Source organism: Molossus molossus, unplaced genomic scaffold (genome assembly GCF_014108415.1).
Source record: "Molossus molossus isolate mMolMol1 unplaced genomic scaffold, mMolMol1.p scaffold_m16_p_12, whole genome shotgun sequence".
NCBI lineage: Eukaryota > Metazoa > Chordata > Mammalia > Chiroptera > Molossidae > Molossus > Molossus molossus.
The window spans coordinates 2,066,461-2,084,928 of record NW_023425347.1 but is presented as its reverse complement, the minus strand read 5'-3'; the positions used below and the strand labels follow the sequence as shown (position 1 = coordinate 2,084,928).

Genomic DNA, 18,468 nt, shown 5'->3' with positions numbered 1-18,468 from the left:
GGCCGGTTTGGCTCAGCGGTTGGAGCATCGGCCTGCGGTCCGGAGAGACCCGGGTTCGGTTCCCGCTAAGGGCACGTACTTCGGTTGCACTTTGTCCCCGGCCCTGGTTGGTTGTGCGGGTGGCAGCCACTCGATGTGTTCCTTCACGTCGATGTTTCTCTCTCTCTCTCCCTTCCTCTCTCTCTCCCTCCCACTCTATCTGTACAAAAAATGGAAAAATGTCCTCGGGTGAGGATAAAAGACTGACCTTTGTTAGAGGAGATGCCGGCTAGGACATGAACTACTTGCCATGAACTGCTTTTAGTTAAAGAGTTTTAATTTCAGACCATCCTTTGTGGTTATGTTTTAGTCTCTGGTTTGGGAGGCCGCCACGAAGGCCTCCCCGGCGCTTGTCATGTTTCGTACGTGGCCCCCTTTCATCCACAGTGTTATTTGCATGGAGTTATGTCTCTGTGTTTCTGAAATCCCATTTCCCAAGTCCAGTTATGGAAGTGTAGCCGGGGTTTCAGTGGAGCTGGAAGCAAAGCCAGAGTCCAGAGTTTTCATTCCATATCATAGCCAGGTCCAGCTCAGCATCAGGCTAGTTACAGACCCGTAGTCCATTGTGTGCGGGGTCCACGGGACTGTGGGCCATGCGGGCGAACGTAGGGGAGCAGGAGCGAGAGACCCCTGCAAGCATGGAGCCAAGTACAACGACAGAAGCACAAGATTAAATATCCCAAATCTTGTGCCCTTGCCGTGGCCACGCCCATTCTGGCCAATGACCTGTTCCTAGGTGTGACTGACAGGTAGGTATCTTCCCTAGGACACCCCCAGCTTTACTGAGCTTGGGTCCTTTCTCCTCCCTGTCCAGTCCCTTCCCCCAGGGAATAGACTGGTGACTCCCTGGGGAGTGTAAATCTCTAGCTTCCTGGTGAAGCTGCCCAATGGCAGGTTTGTAATGCTGGCCTCCCCCTTTGCTCCTTTCCTGTTGTTAGTTAATAACTAGTTTAATTACAGTGGTATCACCTTCATTTCAGACTTCTAGATCACAGAAGCATCAGTACATTTGAACACAGAACTTGTGACTGTTTTGCTATATCACAGTGCAATACAAAAAGATGATGATGGTTTATTTTGGTTTTAGATTTTTGTTTGTTTTAGCTAGCTGAAAATTTACTCAGTAACTATTGGGTGAATAATAAAATAAAAATGCTCATACAAAGTGTTAAGAAAATGAAAGAAATGAAAAACTACTGAAATGCACAGGAAGCAGTCAGCATTCTCTTTGGAGATACATGTATTTGAGAGCCTTCATTAGTAAACATATTGCTGTCCCAGTGATTCAGCATGTTCAATAGGAAGGAGAACTCATACAACATTGAAACATCATGATAGAGTTTAAGTTTTAATAAAAAAGATAATCCTCTCTAGCAAATCTACTTAAAAGGGACAAACCACAAATAAACTTAGAAATGAAAAGTGTGTGGCTCAGCGGTTGGGCATCAGCCCACACACCAAGAAGTTTGATTCCCGGTCAGGGCACATGCCCAGGTTTGGGCCCAGTCCCCACCGGGGGCCTGCAGGAGTTGGCCAGTCGACGTTCTCTCATCCATGTTTTCATCTCTCTCTCTAAAATCAATAAAAAAAAAATGAGTGTTCCCTCTCCTGGGAGCATGCCCGCACCCCCCAGTTACCTCACCTTGACCTTCTTCTCTACTGAGCCCCAAGGGCCCTTCCTTTGCCGCTGTAACTTGTTTCCTGAGCCCATTTCTTTTACCTCTGTGACTTTCTTTTTTTTTTTTTTTATCCTCACCCGAGGACATTTTTCCATTTTTTGTACAGATAGAGTGGGAGGGAGAGAGAGAGAGAAACATCGATGTGAAGGGACACATCGAGTGGCTGCCACCCTCACGACCAACCAGGGCTGGGGACAAACTGCAACCGAAATACGTGCCCTTAGCGGGAACCAAACCCGGGTCTCTTCAGACCACAGGCCGACGCTCTAACCGCTGAGCCAAACTGGCGAGGGCTGTGACTTTCTAAATAAACTTTTTCTTGTAGTTAGAAAAAAATGATACCTATGGCAGAGATTTTTTTTTTATCCTCACCCATGGACATTTTTTGATATTTTGTTCAGATAGAGTGGGAGGGAGAGAGAGAGAGAGAAACATCAACGTGAAAGGGACACATCGAGTGGTTGCCAACCACACGATCCAACCAGGGCCGGGGACAAACTGCAACCAAGGTATGTGCCCTTAGCAGGAACTGAACCCGGGTCTCTCCGGACTGCAGGCCAGCGCTCTAACCGCTGAGCCAAACCGGTCAGGGCTGTGGCAAAGATTTTAATTTATAAGAAGTTTATTATACATGGTTGATCCTTTGTAACCAAAAGTATCCAAACTGACTTGAGTAGAAGAAATCTATCAGCCACGTAACTGCCCCGCCTTGTCATCTAGTCGAGTGAGGAGGCCGGACCCTGCAGCCAGACAAGTGAAGGCTGCACGAGACAGCAAGGAGCTGGGAGCTGTCCCTCCACGTGACACAGAGCAGGCAGAGCCAGGAGGTAGCGGCATCTCTGCCTCTGTGCAGCAGCTTGAAAGGTGTTTGGGCCCTGGCCGGTTTGGCTCAATGGTTAGAGCGTCAGCCATCAGAGCAAGGAGTCACGGGTTCGATTCCGGTCAAGGGCACGTACCTCGGTTGTGGTTCCGTCCCCAGCCCTGGTCGGGGTCATGTGGGAGGCAGCCAATCAGTGTGTCTCTCACATCGATGTCTCTGCCCCCTCCCTTTCTTTCCCCACCTCCCACTCTGTCTGAAAATAAATGGAAAAATGTCCTCGGGTGAGGATTTAAAAACATAAATAAATAAATAAACGAAAAGCATTTTGGACTTTTTATTTTCCAAATTTTCTATATGGGCATGTATCAGAATTGATACTAAAATATATATATTTTTTAAATCCTCGACATTTTTCCATTTTTTGTTCAGATAGAGTGGGAGGGAGAGAGAGTGAGAGAGAGAGAAACATCGACGTGAAGGGACACATCGAGTGGTTGCCATCCGCACGACCAACCAGAGCTGGGGACAAACCGCAACCGAGGCACGTGCCCTTAGCAGGAACTGAACCCGGGTCTCTGTGGACTGCAGGCCGATGCTCATCCGCTGAGCCGAACTGGCCAGGGCGATACTAAAATCTTTTTAACAGCACTATTTATTTTAATTCGTCATTATTCAAAGCTGGAAATAAACCTTCATACGCGAAGTATTGTGGAAAGGAAGTAGGGGTTCTGTCTGGCGCAGGTGCACCTGAGGGGCTCACTGTGGAGCCCTTGCCAGCCCTTTGAGACAGGGCCGTCCCCACCCCGGCAGGGTCCATCACACCCAAAGACATTTTCCATTAATATTTTAGATGGAGTGGAAGGGAGAGGGGAGAGAGAGAGAGAAACACTGACGTGAGAGGGACACATCCATTGGTTGCCTCCCGCACGACCCCAACCAGGGCCGGGTATCAAACCTGCAACCCAGGTACCTGCCCTTGATCAGGAATCAAACCCGCCACCCTTTGGTCCCCTGGCTGATGATGTAACCACTGAGCCAAACCAGCCAGGGCTATACTGTTTATTCTTTTCATAGCGTTTTTAACTCTTTGAAAGTAACTCTTCTGCCCTAAAATAATAAGCCATCAGAAGAAGGATTTAGCCTGTCTTTTTTTCTTTAAGTTTTGTCCCCAACACCTAAAACAGTGCCTAGAGGTTAGCATAAATGTTTGGCGGATGAGTGAATGTGAATGTCAGTGAGAAGATAAACAACAGGCAGGTGACCATGGCCACGCCCACACTGCTGTGCTGACTGCTTTGGCATGTGGCTGGTGTGTGTGTGTGTTGACCACCATCTGAGAAAGGCAGAGATGGATGGCAGGTGGTGCCATGTTTGTTATTGTGCAGATACTAGAAAGTCAAAGGCAGCTGTAGAGACTTGGTCACCGCAGTGTATGACAGTCAGGTAGCTAAAGGTGGACAGTCTCAATTCTCTTAATACATCTCTTACTAGTCTTCAGGATTCCAAATATGGAAGCTGTTACTTTATACAATGTTGCTTTTAAAAGTTTCTTAAAATGCACTGATTGTGAATTGTCTTACCCAAGCCGCACAAGCTGTTCTAAGACATTGTTTAAAAATATCTTTTATCAAAGCTCTTAATTTCTTATGCTTTTAGGTTCTTTCTAGATCAGAGACCACACTTACTTTCTTCTTGGTTGTAATTACCAGGAAATACAGGCCAGGTTCTAGCATCACACAATGATCAACAAGCAAGTTAAACTCTGGAAGGGTATATTTCATTCTGCACTCTTGACTTCTGTACTTAATTTCTTATTTTTTAGATGTTTGGTAAAGATCTCTTTGTATGTGTTCAGGAAAGCTGCATTTGTTGTTTGTTTGTTTTTTTTTATCCTCACCTGAGGACATTTTTCCATTTTTTGTACAGATAGAGTGGGAGGGAGAGAGAGGAAGAGAGAGAGAGAGAGAAACATCGATGCGAAAGGGACACATCGAGTGGCTGCCACCCGCACGACCATCCAGGGCCGGGGACAAGCTGCAACCGAGGTACATGCCCTTAGCGGGAACCGAACCCGGGTCTCTCTGGACCGCAGGCGGACGCTCTAACCGCTGAGCCAAACCGGCCAGGGCTGCATGTGTTTTTTTTTAATGTTTTTAATAATGCTTTCCCCCTCATTATATGTTAATCTTTCCTCTATGTAGGGAATATGGAAAATATAGGAACGTATAAAGAAAAACTAAAACTTACCTACTAAAACTCTAAAACATTAAAGTGGTTAGTTATTTCCTTTTATGTAATACACACAAGGTATATGTGTGTACATACATCTTATAACACTTTTATATCTACCTTATTTTAGAAAACAGAACTGGGATTTTAGTCTGTAAATCTTGGGAATAATATTAAAATATGAGCATTTCCCACATTATTAAGTGTTCTTGAAAAACCATGTTGGCTACATAGTACTCTTCTGTTAAGCAGTTTAATCAACATTTGTTTTGGACATTTTAGTTGTAAATTTTGCGGTTAGAAATATCACTTAGGTAACTGCCCTGCGCACAGATCTCCCCCGGGAACTGCCTGGGCACAGATCTCTGTCCACATTCCATCCCCCGGGGCTGTGGGCTCATTAGGGCCATCGAGTGGGAGTGAACAGCATTGCCCATTGCTTTCTTGCTGGTGTGTTAGTTTGTGTTCTCCAGATATCGGATGGGGATGTCTTCTCCCCTCACCTGTAAGCTCTGCTGGGGAGCATATTTCCCGTGACAGTTTCCTGAGCCCCAGGGGCGAGGGAAGGGGAGGGCGGTGGAGAGGAAGAGAACGGGGTGCCTCTGGTGCGAGGCTGAGACATCCGTCTGCAGGAGGCAGGTGCTGGGGCCTGAGCGGGAGGCAGGCCTCAGGTGCTGTCTGCAGAGGACATGCCAGTGCGGTGTGTTCCCTGGGGACACCTTCTGTGTGCCTGAAGCCATTTTCACAAATAAAAGGGTTCTTCTGAGTCCCCCAAGGTCACTTCAATGTGAATGAGGCTTTGTTTAAGAGTCTCTGGGTTATAATTCACCTTCGCTTTAACAGATGAGTGTTTATGGAGGGCCTGCTCTGTACTTATCCCAGTGCTGGGGGTGGGAATACAAAAGAAGCAGTCCCTCCCCCCAGGACATCATCCTGGTTCTGAATAGGAAATATGCACATGAAATATACCACTGGGAATGCAGAGTGGTCCGTAATTAAGCGCTGTAATGAGGGCCAACTGCAGTTGATTAGTGGTTTGGAGTAATGAAGATTTTCTCATAAAAACGGGCAAGGACTGAGAAGGGTAGAAATGGGAGATGTGCCTTAGATAGAGCTCGGAAACCTCCCGGGAGCAGCTTTCACTGGGCCCCCAGCCCCGGCGTGTCCCTGATGCCTATCTCCACTGCCCTGGGCTGTCCTGTGATGCTGACGAGCTAATTGCTCTGGCTCTGGTGAGTCGGAGCAAAGGGGCCTGTGAGGTTATTAACTCTTTGCTGACATTTTTATTCCTACAAGTATGTTCAAACCAAGAAGTGGCTAAGTCAACTTGAGGGCTCACCAGTGCAGTAGTGTCAGTTGTGATATCTGTTACTGTTTTTCTGACATTTCTTCTTTATGTGGGATTTCAGATCCACGGGAACAACTACTCTCATAAAGTGGACATCTTCTCTCTAGGCCTCATTCTGTTCGAGCTGCTGTACCCGTTCGGCACACAGATGGAGCGAGTGCGGGTGAGTTCTCCCCGCCCAGAAAGGTGGAAAAGAAAACACTCTCGTGTTTACAGAGGAGGAACTTGGGAAGGGGAGTGAGTTCTCCGCGACCCAGCAGACCAGTTGGCTGCAAGTGAAGAGACCGGTCAGCTCCACGGGGAGGGCTGCAGGCAGTTTGCTTCCGTGAAGCTCAGTCTTCAAAACTCGTGTGGTTGAATTGTTTTCGTTGCTTGTTACACAATCCATCGTGACTCAGAGTTCCCAGTACTCAGTGAGTGTGTAGTAAGTGCACAGCCAGGACCCAGGGTGGAGGCTGAGAGAATATTCGGGAGCACAAGCAGCCACACACTCATACACTGAAAGGCCTAAATAATGTTTCCTCCGAAGCATGGCCAGGGCTTTAAGGAAGGTAGTCCTGCAGGTCTGCTAACAAGTGCGCCTCCGCACGTTCTTCCCATGCTTCGTAAGCGCCCCCACTTCTTCAGCTGCTGTCCGAAATGTGTGCCGCTATCACCATTTCTTTGTCAATTTTAGACCTATCTGTTGGTAGCTGGCCTGGTAGAAGAGGATGTAGGTCTCACATGTAGCCAAAGGACTCAGATCGTCTAACCCTAAGGACCTACCAAAATGAGTCAATTTCAGAACATCCCAGGCAGGGATATTAAACTGATCCAACATCTGTGAAGGCTCAGGAATGACAGGGCATCAGAGGACCCTATAAGAATGTCCACATGTGGTCTGCAGAGTGGGAGCAGATACTTGTGAATCATGTATCTGTCAGGGTTCTAGTATCCAGACATATAGAGAACTATTACAGTTCGATAACAGAAAGACAGGCAACCCAATTAAAAAATGAGCAAATGACTTAGAGATTTCTCCAAAGAAGATTTACAAATGGCCACTAAGCACATTATTATTCATTAGGGAAATAGAAATCAAAACCATAATGAGATACTAATTCACACTACATAGAATGGGTATAATAATAAAAGAAGAAATAAGTGTTAGCAAGGAGGTGGAGAAATTGAAGCCCTCATACATTGCTAGTGGGAATTTAAAATGGTACAGCTGCTATGGGAAACCATTTGATAATTACTCAGAAGTTAAACATAGAGTTAGATATGACTCGGCAATTTCATAAGTATATACCCGAGAGAAATAAAAACATGCTCACACAAAAGAGTGTACGCAGATGTTCATAGTGGCATTTTTATAATAGCCAGAAAGTAGAAATAATCCATCCAGCTAGTGAATGGAAAAACAAAATGTGGTGTGCCCATATAGTGGAATATTACTCAGCCATGAAACAGAATGGAAGGCTGGTCTATGCTACGCACAGATGAACCTTGAAAACACTGTGCTAAGTGAAAGAAGCTGAACGCAAAAGGCCAAGAATGTATGAATCCATTTATATGAAACATCCAGAAGAGGAGATCTAGAGACGCAGTAGATTAGTGGTCTCAGAGGTTTCTTTCTGGGTGATGGAAGTGCTGCAGAATGGTAGTGCTGATGCTTGTGCAGCATGTGCTAGAATAAAACCCCTGAGGTATATACTTTGTAGGTGAATTTTATTTCAGTTAAAAAATGTTAAAAACAAACAAACCTGTGGTTGTATAAAAAAGTTTTGGTTAAATGAAGTCATTATTTCTCTTGACCATGAAAATATTATTCTATGCTAGATCAAATGTACTCTTTCTGTCTGACGCAATCCTTTTTTTCAGAATCGTTTTCTCTCAATTGCTTAGTTTTCTATGAACCTTCATTATAATGTTTAACAAATGTTCAAAATTTGTCACATATCAAACAATATCTTCTCTGTACTCACTGTAGCTGATTTATCTACATAAGTGGATGGGTAGGTAGACAGGCAGATGATAGATAGATAGATAGATAGATAGATAGATAGATAGATAGATAGATAGATAGGTTTTTTTTTCCTTCTGGAGTCTTCTTCTGAAAACCTTTGTCCTTCAGTCTGTTCTGACCCCCAGACCTTCTATAAGCTGTCAGCCAAGGACATACTTCCCTTCTCTGCCGGCCTAGACCCCTTGTTTCCTGGATTCCATGTTTCCCCTTCTCCTTGAATCACTCTCTTATTTTGCTAGAGGACATTTGGCAGTACATTCTTCAGGAGGAATCTATGAGAGAGAGATGGTTAGAGTCCTCAAGTATGTGAAAATTTATTTTTTTTCCATCCTCACACATAACTGATAAATTGGCTGGGTGCCAATTCTAGAGAGGAAATAGTTTTCCCCACAACACTGAGGGCATTGACCCTGCAGCTTACAGGGCTGCTGTTGACACACTGATGTGGGTCTGATGCCTACTATTCGTGTGGGGTGTTTGACCTCTCTTCTTTCTGGAAGCGTTTAGGACTTCGCCTTTATCAGTGCTGTTATGAAATTCTGTTGATCTTTTTCCCTCACTTACTGAGCTTAATACTTGGTGGGTCTTTTCAGTCGAAAGACACGAATCCTTCAGTTCTAATAAATGTCTGTATTATTTTTTGGTAAGTTCTTCAATTTTTCCGTTTTCTTATCCTGGAACCCCTGACTTAATCCTATAAGCACCTATTATTTTTTTCTCTTATTTTTCATCTTTCTGTCTTTTTATGCTGTTCTTGCAAGAGTTCCTTAAGTTGTTATTCCAGATTTTTTAATTACTTTTTTACTTTGACCATCCACTTTTTATTGTCCCAAGATTTTTCCTTTTTAACAACATGTTACTTTTTCCATGGCTGTAGTGTCTTTACTGATCTCTGAGCATCTCAAGTGTATGTGTGTGTGTTTTCTCCCTGTATTGTTTCTTTCCTCAGGGTTTATTTCTTTTTATTAATATAGAGCCACAGGAAGGTGCAAAGATAATGCAGAGAGATTCAGCATACACTCCCCCAATTCTCCTCATGGTTACATTGTATGTAACAGTAGGTGTTTGACACTACAAGGTGCTCACAGAGCTCGTGTTGTTTTATCTCATGTATGGATTTGTGGATCACGGCTGCAGTCTGGACACACAACTGTTCCATCAGCACAGGCTCCCTCCCACTACCCCTGTGTAGTCACATTCCCTGCCTACCAAAATTGCTAACTCGGGGGTTTTTAATGATTTTTTTCTCATGTTGACAATGTTTACCTGTTCATTCACATTTAGGAATAGGGCTCTAAAATGGAGACAGGGATGGGCGTCACTGGGAGGGCTGCAGTTCAGTGCCTGTCCTGAGGTGTGGTGGTGAACTCCCCACTTGCCACCATCCACAGACCTGGCCCGGGGAATCATTTTCTCCAGAGAAGAGGCTGTCATGCTCCTGTCTGAGAAAGCATGTGGATGGTAGGATGTGAGCAGATGTTCACCTTTCCTCCTGCTCCCTGCACACCTGCAGAACACCCCTTTTCTCCTGCTCCCTGCACACCTTTCCACCTGCTCCCTGCACACCTGCAGCACACACCTTTCCTCCTGTTCCATGAACACCTTTCCTCCTGCTCCCTGCACACCTGCAGCACACACCTTTCCTCCTGCTTCCTGCACACCTTCAGCACACATCTGTCCCCCTGCTCCCTGCACACCTGCAGCACACCCCTTTCTCCCTGTTCCATGCACACCTGCAGCACACACCTTTCCTCCTGCTCCATGCACACCTGAAGCACACACCTTTCCTCCTGCTCCATGCACACCTGAAGCACACACCTTTCCTCCTGCTCCATGCACACCTGAAGCACACACCTTTCCTCCTGCTCCCTGCACACCTGTCCCCCTGTTCCATGTACACCTGCAGCACACACCTTTCCCCCTGTTGAGTGACTCTCAGTCTGGACTTTCTTGGTTCAGTTTCTCCAGAAAATAAACCTCATCTGTTTATATGTGGGTGTATCAATCCGTGTACCTACTTTCAGATAGACCACTCCCTGTGCATTGGCATTATCCCTGTAGGCAGCCTGGCTTACCTTCCTCTCTCCTGCTCAGGTAGTTGCTATGCTTCCATCACTGTCTGCCAGAAATGTGACTCTTCCCCCGGTGCCTCTTCGTGTGGACACATGGTGCATCTCACCCTCTTTCACACTGTTCTAGTGAACAGGCGGTGGGAGATCTGTGTGTGGCCAGACTCTCCAGAGTTCTCTGTGGATGTAAACAGACCTTTCAATGATCTGAGCAAGGTATTTTCAAAGTAAATGTTGTTGAGGTACAATTTATGTAAGATAAAGTGTACCCATGTTAAGTGTACAGTTTGATGAGTTTTGATGAGCTTATATACCCATGTAAGCACCACTACATTCAACATATAGTACATTTCTGTCACCTGAGGAAGTTTCCTTCACTCTTTCCCAGTCACCCCGCCACCACCCCAGGCAACTGTTCATCTACTTCTGTTTTTAAAGTTTCATATAAATGGAGTCTTTCAAGACATACTCTTCTGTGTCTGCCTTTTTTGACTCACCAAAAAGATTTTAGATTAATTCATGTGACTTGGTGTATCAGTTCATTCATTTTATTAGTGATATTTTATTGTATGTATACCACAGTTCACATGTCCATTTACCTACTGAGGAACATTTATGGATAAAGATACTGTGAATATTTGTGAACAAGTCTTTTGTAGACATGTTTTCTTTTGTCTCGGGTACCTACCTAGGTAGGATCGATAAGTGATGTGGTAAGTGGTTTAATTTTATAAGGTGCCAGTTTACATTCCCTCCATCAGCGTGGGAGAGTTATGGTTCTTTCACACCCTTGCCAACACTGAGTGTCAGTCTCGCAACGTCACCCATCCTAGGACAGGCACAATGGAGTCTCGTGTCGTCGGAGTTTGCATTTCTCTGACGACTAATGACCGTGACCACCTTTCAAGCCCTTTGCCAGGTAGATGTATTGTGACTACTTTCTTCCAGTCTGTGGTTTGCCATTTTATTTTCTTCCTTGCGTCTTTCCAAGGTCATCTGGTTTTAATGTTGAAGTTCAGTTTATCAGTCTTTTCTTTATGCTTTTTGTTGAAATGACTCTCCATTTCCCCCACTGAATTATGGCCAGAGTCTTTCTTCAATTCTGTGTTTTAAAGTAAAAGTTTTTTTTTAAATGTCATATAATTAAAAAGTAATTCAGTGAACCCAGACTCAAGCATTTATTTGCACTTAGTTTGGTGACCTACCTATTAGCAAGTGAAGCCTCCCTCCTAGGACCTGCCGCATAGATTCGTCCAGTGAAGTTTCTGTTTCTGCTTAATGAGAAGTAACAAATGCCAGCCTAGTTCTTACTTTTTTTAAAAGTACACTCCAATTTATTTCTTATCCTTTTTTAAAAAGAATTATTTTTAAAATTTTCATTGCATTTATTGGGGTGGTTAATAAAATTATATAGGTCTCAGGTGTGCAGTTCTGTAACACATCATCTGTACATTGCACTGTGTGTTCTCAGTCTCCTTCCATCACCATCATCCCTGTACTGTCTTCTGCCTCCCCCCTTTCACCTTATTTCTTACGAAATATAAAGACTGTTTATTTCTATAAGCTGGTTTTGCCAGCATTCCAGAGGTATCTGGTCCTGTGTTAAGCGAGGTACTGAGTTACCCATGTAATTCTCAGAGCAGGTGTGTAGGGTGGGCCCTGTTATCTTTGTTTTGTAGATACGGAAACTGGAACATAAAGAGAGCAATAATTTGTATGAAAATTTCCCAGAGAACTTTTAAAAAAGCTTAGTTTTATGCTCAGTATTTAGCATAATTGATTTGGTTTTCTTCACTCAAAAAAACAAAAAAGGGAAAGAATACGCTCTTTTTATCAAATGCAAGGATGTTAGAAACGAATAGGAGAAGCCTCCCACTCCAGGACACGCGGTGTATTCACGAGCGGCCGAGTCACTTCGGTGCAGATCAGTCCGCCCCCGTGCAGGTCAGGGGTGGGCTCGTGCGCAGCTGGCGCAGGATTACCGGGGACTCCAGATCCATCCCCGACGGGGGCCCTCCGCGCGGGAGCCCGCGGTGCAGATTTCCATCGGGAGCAGCTGTCGCGCTTCCTGGTTGCTCTCCGCCCTTTCTCCGTAGCCACTGTTTGAAAGTATCAAAGACTAGTTTATGTTCAAATAGATCCACATATCAAAATAGATTTAAAGATAAGTAACACTTTTCTTTCTTTTTAGGTCTTAACTGATGTAAGAAATCTCAGATTTCCACCACTGTTTACTCAGAAATATCCTCGTGAGGTTTGTATAATCTCATCTTTTATTTTCTTTAGAATCATATTTCTAACTTACAGGGTCATTAGTGTCAATTCATCAGTTGCTTCATTTTACTAATGAGGAAGCCAGAGGTCTAGAGAAGAAAGGGACCTGATCACTAACACAGTGCGTGTGAGAATCCGAGCCTGGGACTCAGCCGAGCCTCTGGCCTGCGGCTCTGGGCTCCCTGGGCCTGCGGCTCTGGGCTCGCTCCCTGGGCCTGCGGCTCTGAGCTCCCTCGGCCTGCGGCTCTGAGCTCCCTCGGCCTGCGGCTCTGGGCTCGCTCCCTGGGCCTGCGGCTCTGAGCTCCCTCGGCCTGCGGCTCTGAGCTCCCTCGGCCTGCGGCTCTGAGCTCCCTCGGCCTGCGGCTCTGAGCTCCCTCGGCCTGCGGCTCTGGGCTCCCTGGGCCTGCGGCTCTGGGCTCGCTCCCTGGGCCTGCGGCTCTGGGCTCCCAGCGGTGCGTCCACAGGCTGGGCTCCTGCTGTGCCCTCCCCCTCCCGGGGACAGAACCACTGCTATTATCATGCCACGATTGCTTTATCTTAGTGTATTTGGGAGAGATCTTAAAAGCTGGGTTCTTTTGAGGGGTACTAATTTCTACCGATTGTGTGTGTGGGAGTCACACCACTCAGAACCCCACAGTAAAGGTTCAGAAGAGCGCGAGGAAAATGTAGCTGGTCTTTCATGGTGAAAGTATACATAATAAACCCCTGAAGTTTCTTTCTTCAGCTTTTGTTTATTTTTATTTCATAAAATGTTTTGTCCACAAACATTTAAAAATGTATATACATTGATAAATCTTGAACTTTCTTGAATAATTAAGTTGAAGTAAATTAGACTGTTATCACAAATTGAAGTCTAAATTTATCTTTCAGTATTATAAGTATAATGAAGCATCACATTAAAATGAATTTTATAATAATAGATACATTAGCGAAATTAAATATATTTACTAAAAATCAGTTTGTTATATATTTGTTATTATAATGAATCCATTCCCAAGGTGGCTCCTAAGAATATGTTACATAAATGGTGATTCAGAAAACTTTCTTAAAGGTGTCAGGTATTGATCTCTGGCATGGTTGTATTTTATTTTATTTTAAATATGATTTATTGATTTTTTTAGAGAGAGAGGAAGGGAGAGAGAGAAACATCAGTGTTAGAGAGAGACATTGATCAGCCGCCTCCTGCACGCCCCCTACTGGGGATCGAGCCAGCAGCGCAGGCATGTGCCCTGACGGGGAATCGAACCAGGACCTCTCAGTCCATGGGACGGAGCTCCATCCACTGGACCAAACTGGCTGGGCTGGTATGGTTATATTTTAATTGAAGTTTTGTATTGAGAGAATTGTACATTCACGTGCAGCAGTAAGGTAAATTTGTTTTTAAAATCATCATGTCTGTGTATCAAGAATGTGATTTAAGACCCTGTCTTATATGTCAGATAACAAGCAGTTACCTCTGATGGTCCATGTTTCTTTGGAGCAGGAGTGACACTCTGAACCGCAGACAAGTCCCGCCGTCACCTGTCTGTAGTACAGTGTGGGACGCCCTGCCCGCTAGTCTGTACAGTGTCTGTGGCGGCTCCTGCCCTTCAGCAGAGTGAGGAGCCGTGCCCGGCACTGACTTGCAGACAGCGTGTTTACGGAAGGGTGCTGCTGACCCGAGTTAGGGGCCCGCCTGGTGGGCTAAGCCTGCCCTTCCATCACCAGACAATCTTTGCCTTTCAGTATGTGATGGTTCAAGACATGCTCTCTCCATCCCCCGTGGACCGGCCTGAAGCTACGAGCATCATTGAAAACGCTGTGTTTGAGGACTTGGAGTTCCCGGGAAAGATGGTGCTCAGGCAGAGGTCCCGCTCCATGAGTTCATCAGGGACAAAACATTCCAGACAGCCCAGCAACCCCCACAGCCCTCTGCCCAGCAGTTAGGCGCCGCTGTGCCCATTCCCCAACAGGTGCAGAGTCTGCGGCCCAGGACTGTGACTCCAAGTGGTGGACTTGAGGATTTCGTTCTTTGCTCAAGTTTACTGGGACTACGTTTTCTAAGTCAAATTTAAACTGGATTTGGGGGCATACCCCAATCAGAGCCAGCTCTTGATGTTTGCTGTCCTCAAAGAGGAAACTCCTGCGTCCCTCGTGGCCCTTGTCTTTGTTGCTCTCTCAGAACGGGCCGGCCAGCCTTCAGAGCCTTCGTCTTCTGCCTGGGGAGGCGGGAGCCATCCCCAAAATTTATAGAGATTTTTATAGTAGACATTAATGAAAATCCCTGCAGATGGTAACTAGATTGTTCTAGAAAATAGGCTTTCTAGAGATACCGGTGATTTTGAAATTGATTTCCAAAAAGCTGACTCCGTTCTTGTCCCTGGTGGGTGAATCAGGAATCTGCCCTGCTCTGGGGGACGCATGGCACCGATGGACGATGGTCACGTCCCCAGCCGGTTATGTGGTGGCTTCTGTGACCTCACAGGCTGAGGTTCTTCCTGGTTCCAGGGAGGGCGCATGCGTCTGTGCTTTGCCTGCAGGAGAGGGTGACGCTTGTGACGTAGTCGGTCAGAAGTCCTGGTGGGGGTGGAAAAGGGCCATAGTAAGAAACGAATGACATGTTACCATTGACTTCTTTAATTATGGACTTTAACCCTAATACAATCTTAAGTGTCTTATATGTAATTCTGTAGGTTGATACTTTCCCATGACTGATTATAGATAACGGTTTAATCATTTAACTTGCTAACATGTTCTTATTTTCCATTGTAAATATGTTTATTTTTTATTTATAAAAATTCTGAACTCAATCCATTTGGGTTGGTGGTATATAGAACGCACTTAAGTGTGTTAACTATTGTGACTTCTTTCAAGTCTAAATGATTTAATAAAACTTTTATTAATTATTTATGGTTGACTCTTATTTGAGGGAATTGGCCCCCAAACGGTAGTTTTCAAATTTATAAAATAGGGTCAGACTTCTAAGAAGGGTCATTGCCTTGCTCTCAAACTCCATCCTAGCCCATTCTAAACAGATGTCTGTGTTGTTTTCCAGTCTTGACCAGGGCCCAGTCCTTTTGAGACCCCACCGGGCCCCTCATCTAGATATTTGCTCAGCACCTGCTCCGTGCCGGGGCCTGGGCACACGCAGGACCCTGCGCCGAGGGGCCCTCAGAGCAGGGCGCGGCCGTGCTGGCTGGGCCGGGCACAGGTGTCTGCTGGGCGCCCCACCGAGGCTCGCGGCATGCTGGGCTGGCTGGTGCAGCCAGACACAACCTTCAAGGGCCAAGTGCATGGCGGCTTCCATTCTGCAGACAGATTGTCTGTCCCACAGAGTCCTGAGCAGTCTGCACACAGGGAATCCCCATCCAGGTACTGATGCGCTTTCTCCAGACCCCACTTCTGGGGCAGGTTCCGCGTGGCGCCTGGCCCGCTCATCTCTCTCTCCAGTTCTTGGTTGCCTGCTGCAGGGGCTGCCCTCCTCCCTCCCTTTCTCTCCCCCCTGCCAGGCCCCCTGCAGGCACTTTGGCCCTCACAGGTACCCTGAGAGCTAGCCTCAGCAGGTGTTAGGGTGCAGGTGTTAGGGTAGCCGTTCTACCTGTAGCGAAGCCCAGCCCGTAAGGGCAGAGCTGGGACCCAATCCCAGCTATTCCAACTCCTCGTCAGGGTTTTGCTCTTCCCTTGTCCCAAGCTGTCCAAGGATTTGCAAAATGTTTCGTGACGTAGTCAGGCCGTCCTTCATTTCCATTCTGCTCGTGCTGTACAGGCCCAGGAGGGAGGGAGGCGGGCGGTCAGGCCGGGCCAGTGAGGGCGAGTCCACGCAGCGCTTCCTCCTGCCTCCAGACCCCTCTCCCCTCCAGCGGGTGCTGTCCTGGCATCTGAGCCCTCCCTCCGCGCTGGCGGTCAGCACACTGCAGCACAGACCGCTGTCTGGCCGCAGCGGTGTCTTCAGTGGCGAAGGCCCTGGTGGGGGCACTCTGTGATCCAGCCGCGCCCGGCCAAGTCCCGGGCTCCGTGTTTGTGGCGTCGAGTGTGCAGAACGTGATGTGGCTGATACAGCCACTGGGGAGTGGGCCGGTCATGCAGTGAACATCTGGCAGAGGTTAAGGAGAAAAGGGGATTGAACCATTCCGATGTTCAAAACAGAAGTCTCAGATCCTGAGTCTCCTGAAGGGAAGGGACCTCTGCTTTCATTGGGAGTGGAACTGGGCTGGGACAATGCCCACCCGCTCCGCCACTGTCCTTCCTGTGCCGGGTGCACGGCCCCACCCCCAGCGGGCATGGCGGAGGCCCCATGTGGGCACGGTGCGGGGATAAGGCTCACCCGCATGCCCGGGCGCTGATGTGAAGACTGGTCTAAGCGCAGGGAGACCACGAGAAATGGAAGAGTAGCTACCTACTCTGCCCTTTGCCTCCTGGCAGCAGACAGAAAAGCAGAAATATATTACGTTTGGGTGTTTTTCTTTTTCCATATTGTTTCTCATGGATCCTTTGGGTGCATTTACTCCAAAAGCTATTAAATCTCTCAAGGAAGTGGAGATGGAACAAGCTCACAATGCAACCACGGGGGGTCATTCATTCTCACTCCTGGAGGAGTCAAGGGCTGGGCAGGAACTCAGGGTTCCTTCCACCCACCTCAGGACACCCTGCTTTCCAAAGCTGGGTTGGCCAGGCGATTCTGAAGGAGCCTCCCCCTCCCAGATTCTGCCCCTACAACTACAGCAGCTGCCGTTAGGGGGCTCATCTTCCCCTTTCCCCACAAGAAGCAGATAGTTGAGGGCTGAAATGAAAAACTTTCTCCCACTTATAATGGTGATGCCGTTGTAATGCACCTGGATATTAATGAACAGGGATGGAGCAAATATTATAGGCATGTCCAGTAAAGTCCGAGTGACCTAGGGAAGGTGCCTGCCTGTCAGTCACACCTGGGAACAGGGTGTTGGCCAGTGTGAGTGTGGCCACTGCAAGCAAAGAAGATTTGATACTAAAACTCCTAAACGAAGCAGTGGACTCCCTTGCCTCTTGGTTTGTGCTCCTGGCTTGCAGGGGGCTCTCATGCTCCCAGGTCCGCCACATGGCCCACACCATGTGGACCCCACACAGTGGACTAATGGACTACAACTAGTGTGATGCTACAGGGGCCCAGCTCCACCACGGGATGGAAACTGGACACTGGCTCTGCTTCTAGCTCTGCTGAATCCCCAGCTGCACCTCCTCCAGGACTGGTTCATGGGAAATAAGACTGCAAATCCAGAGATGTAATTCTACCCAAATAAAAATCACGCATCCTCCCATGCGAGTCTTAGAAAATTCTTTTTCTCAAGATATCGTAAGGATTTGACCCTCAGCAGCCAGTGGGGAATGGCATCCCCCACTTCCACTGATACCAAAGGTATTCCCCTCCTCCAAACAGGACAGCATGACAAGTGTGTCTGCAGGCGACTGACCTAAACATCCCGGGTATGGAAAGATTCAACCATTCCAAGTCCATAACGTTTTTGCAGGAACAGCCTTTGAACTCCTCAAGTGGACAATAAACGGGAACGAGGTGCCTGGCAGGGCCAGCAGCCGTGTGCCTGAGCCCTCGCTCGGCGCCCCTGGGCCCAGCAGGGCGACCTTCAGTCCTCTGCATGCTGAGGACAGACTGGGGGAGGGGCAGGAACAGCCCTTGAAGTCTTGGGCGGAGGAGAGGAAAGAGAAAGCATTCTCTGGTGCGAGCAGAGAGAAATGGATCAATTGGAGAATCATTTTTGAGGCGGAGCGGCCGGGACACTACAAGGAGCTGAAAGCAGGAGAGGAGGGTGCCTCCTGGTTTCCGTGGGGCTGCGGTTTGAAGACAGATGCTCTCTTGAAAGGGATGTTTCACAGAACTGTGGTCAAAAGTTGGGGCTTTTGCTGGCCGGTGTGGCTCAGTGGCTGAGCATCCACTCATGCATCAAGAGGTCGCTGGTTCGATTCCTGGTCCGGCACACGCCCAGGTTGTGGGCCCGATCCCCAGAGGGGGCGTGCAGGAGGCGACCGAT

General features: G+C 47.2%; 1 protein-coding gene across 3 annotated transcripts in view; it reads left to right on the top strand.

The window, feature by feature from the left end:
* Window positions 1–15,205, top strand: part of EIF2AK3 (eukaryotic translation initiation factor 2 alpha kinase 3) — an 89,562-nt gene extending 74,357 nt beyond the window's left edge. For all 3 annotated transcript variants that reach the window (XM_036255646.1, XM_036255647.1, XM_036255648.1), the window contains 3 exons: window positions 6,177–6,278; window positions 12,384–12,446; window positions 14,192–15,205. In XM_036255646.1, coding sequence (XP_036111539.1) covers window positions 6,177–6,278; window positions 12,384–12,446; window positions 14,192–14,392 — 366 coding nt within the window. In that variant the 3' untranslated portion in view covers window positions 14,393–15,205. The remainder of the gene's footprint in view (window positions 1–6,176; window positions 6,279–12,383; window positions 12,447–14,191) is intronic.
* Window positions 15,206–18,468: the final 3,263 nt, after the last annotated feature.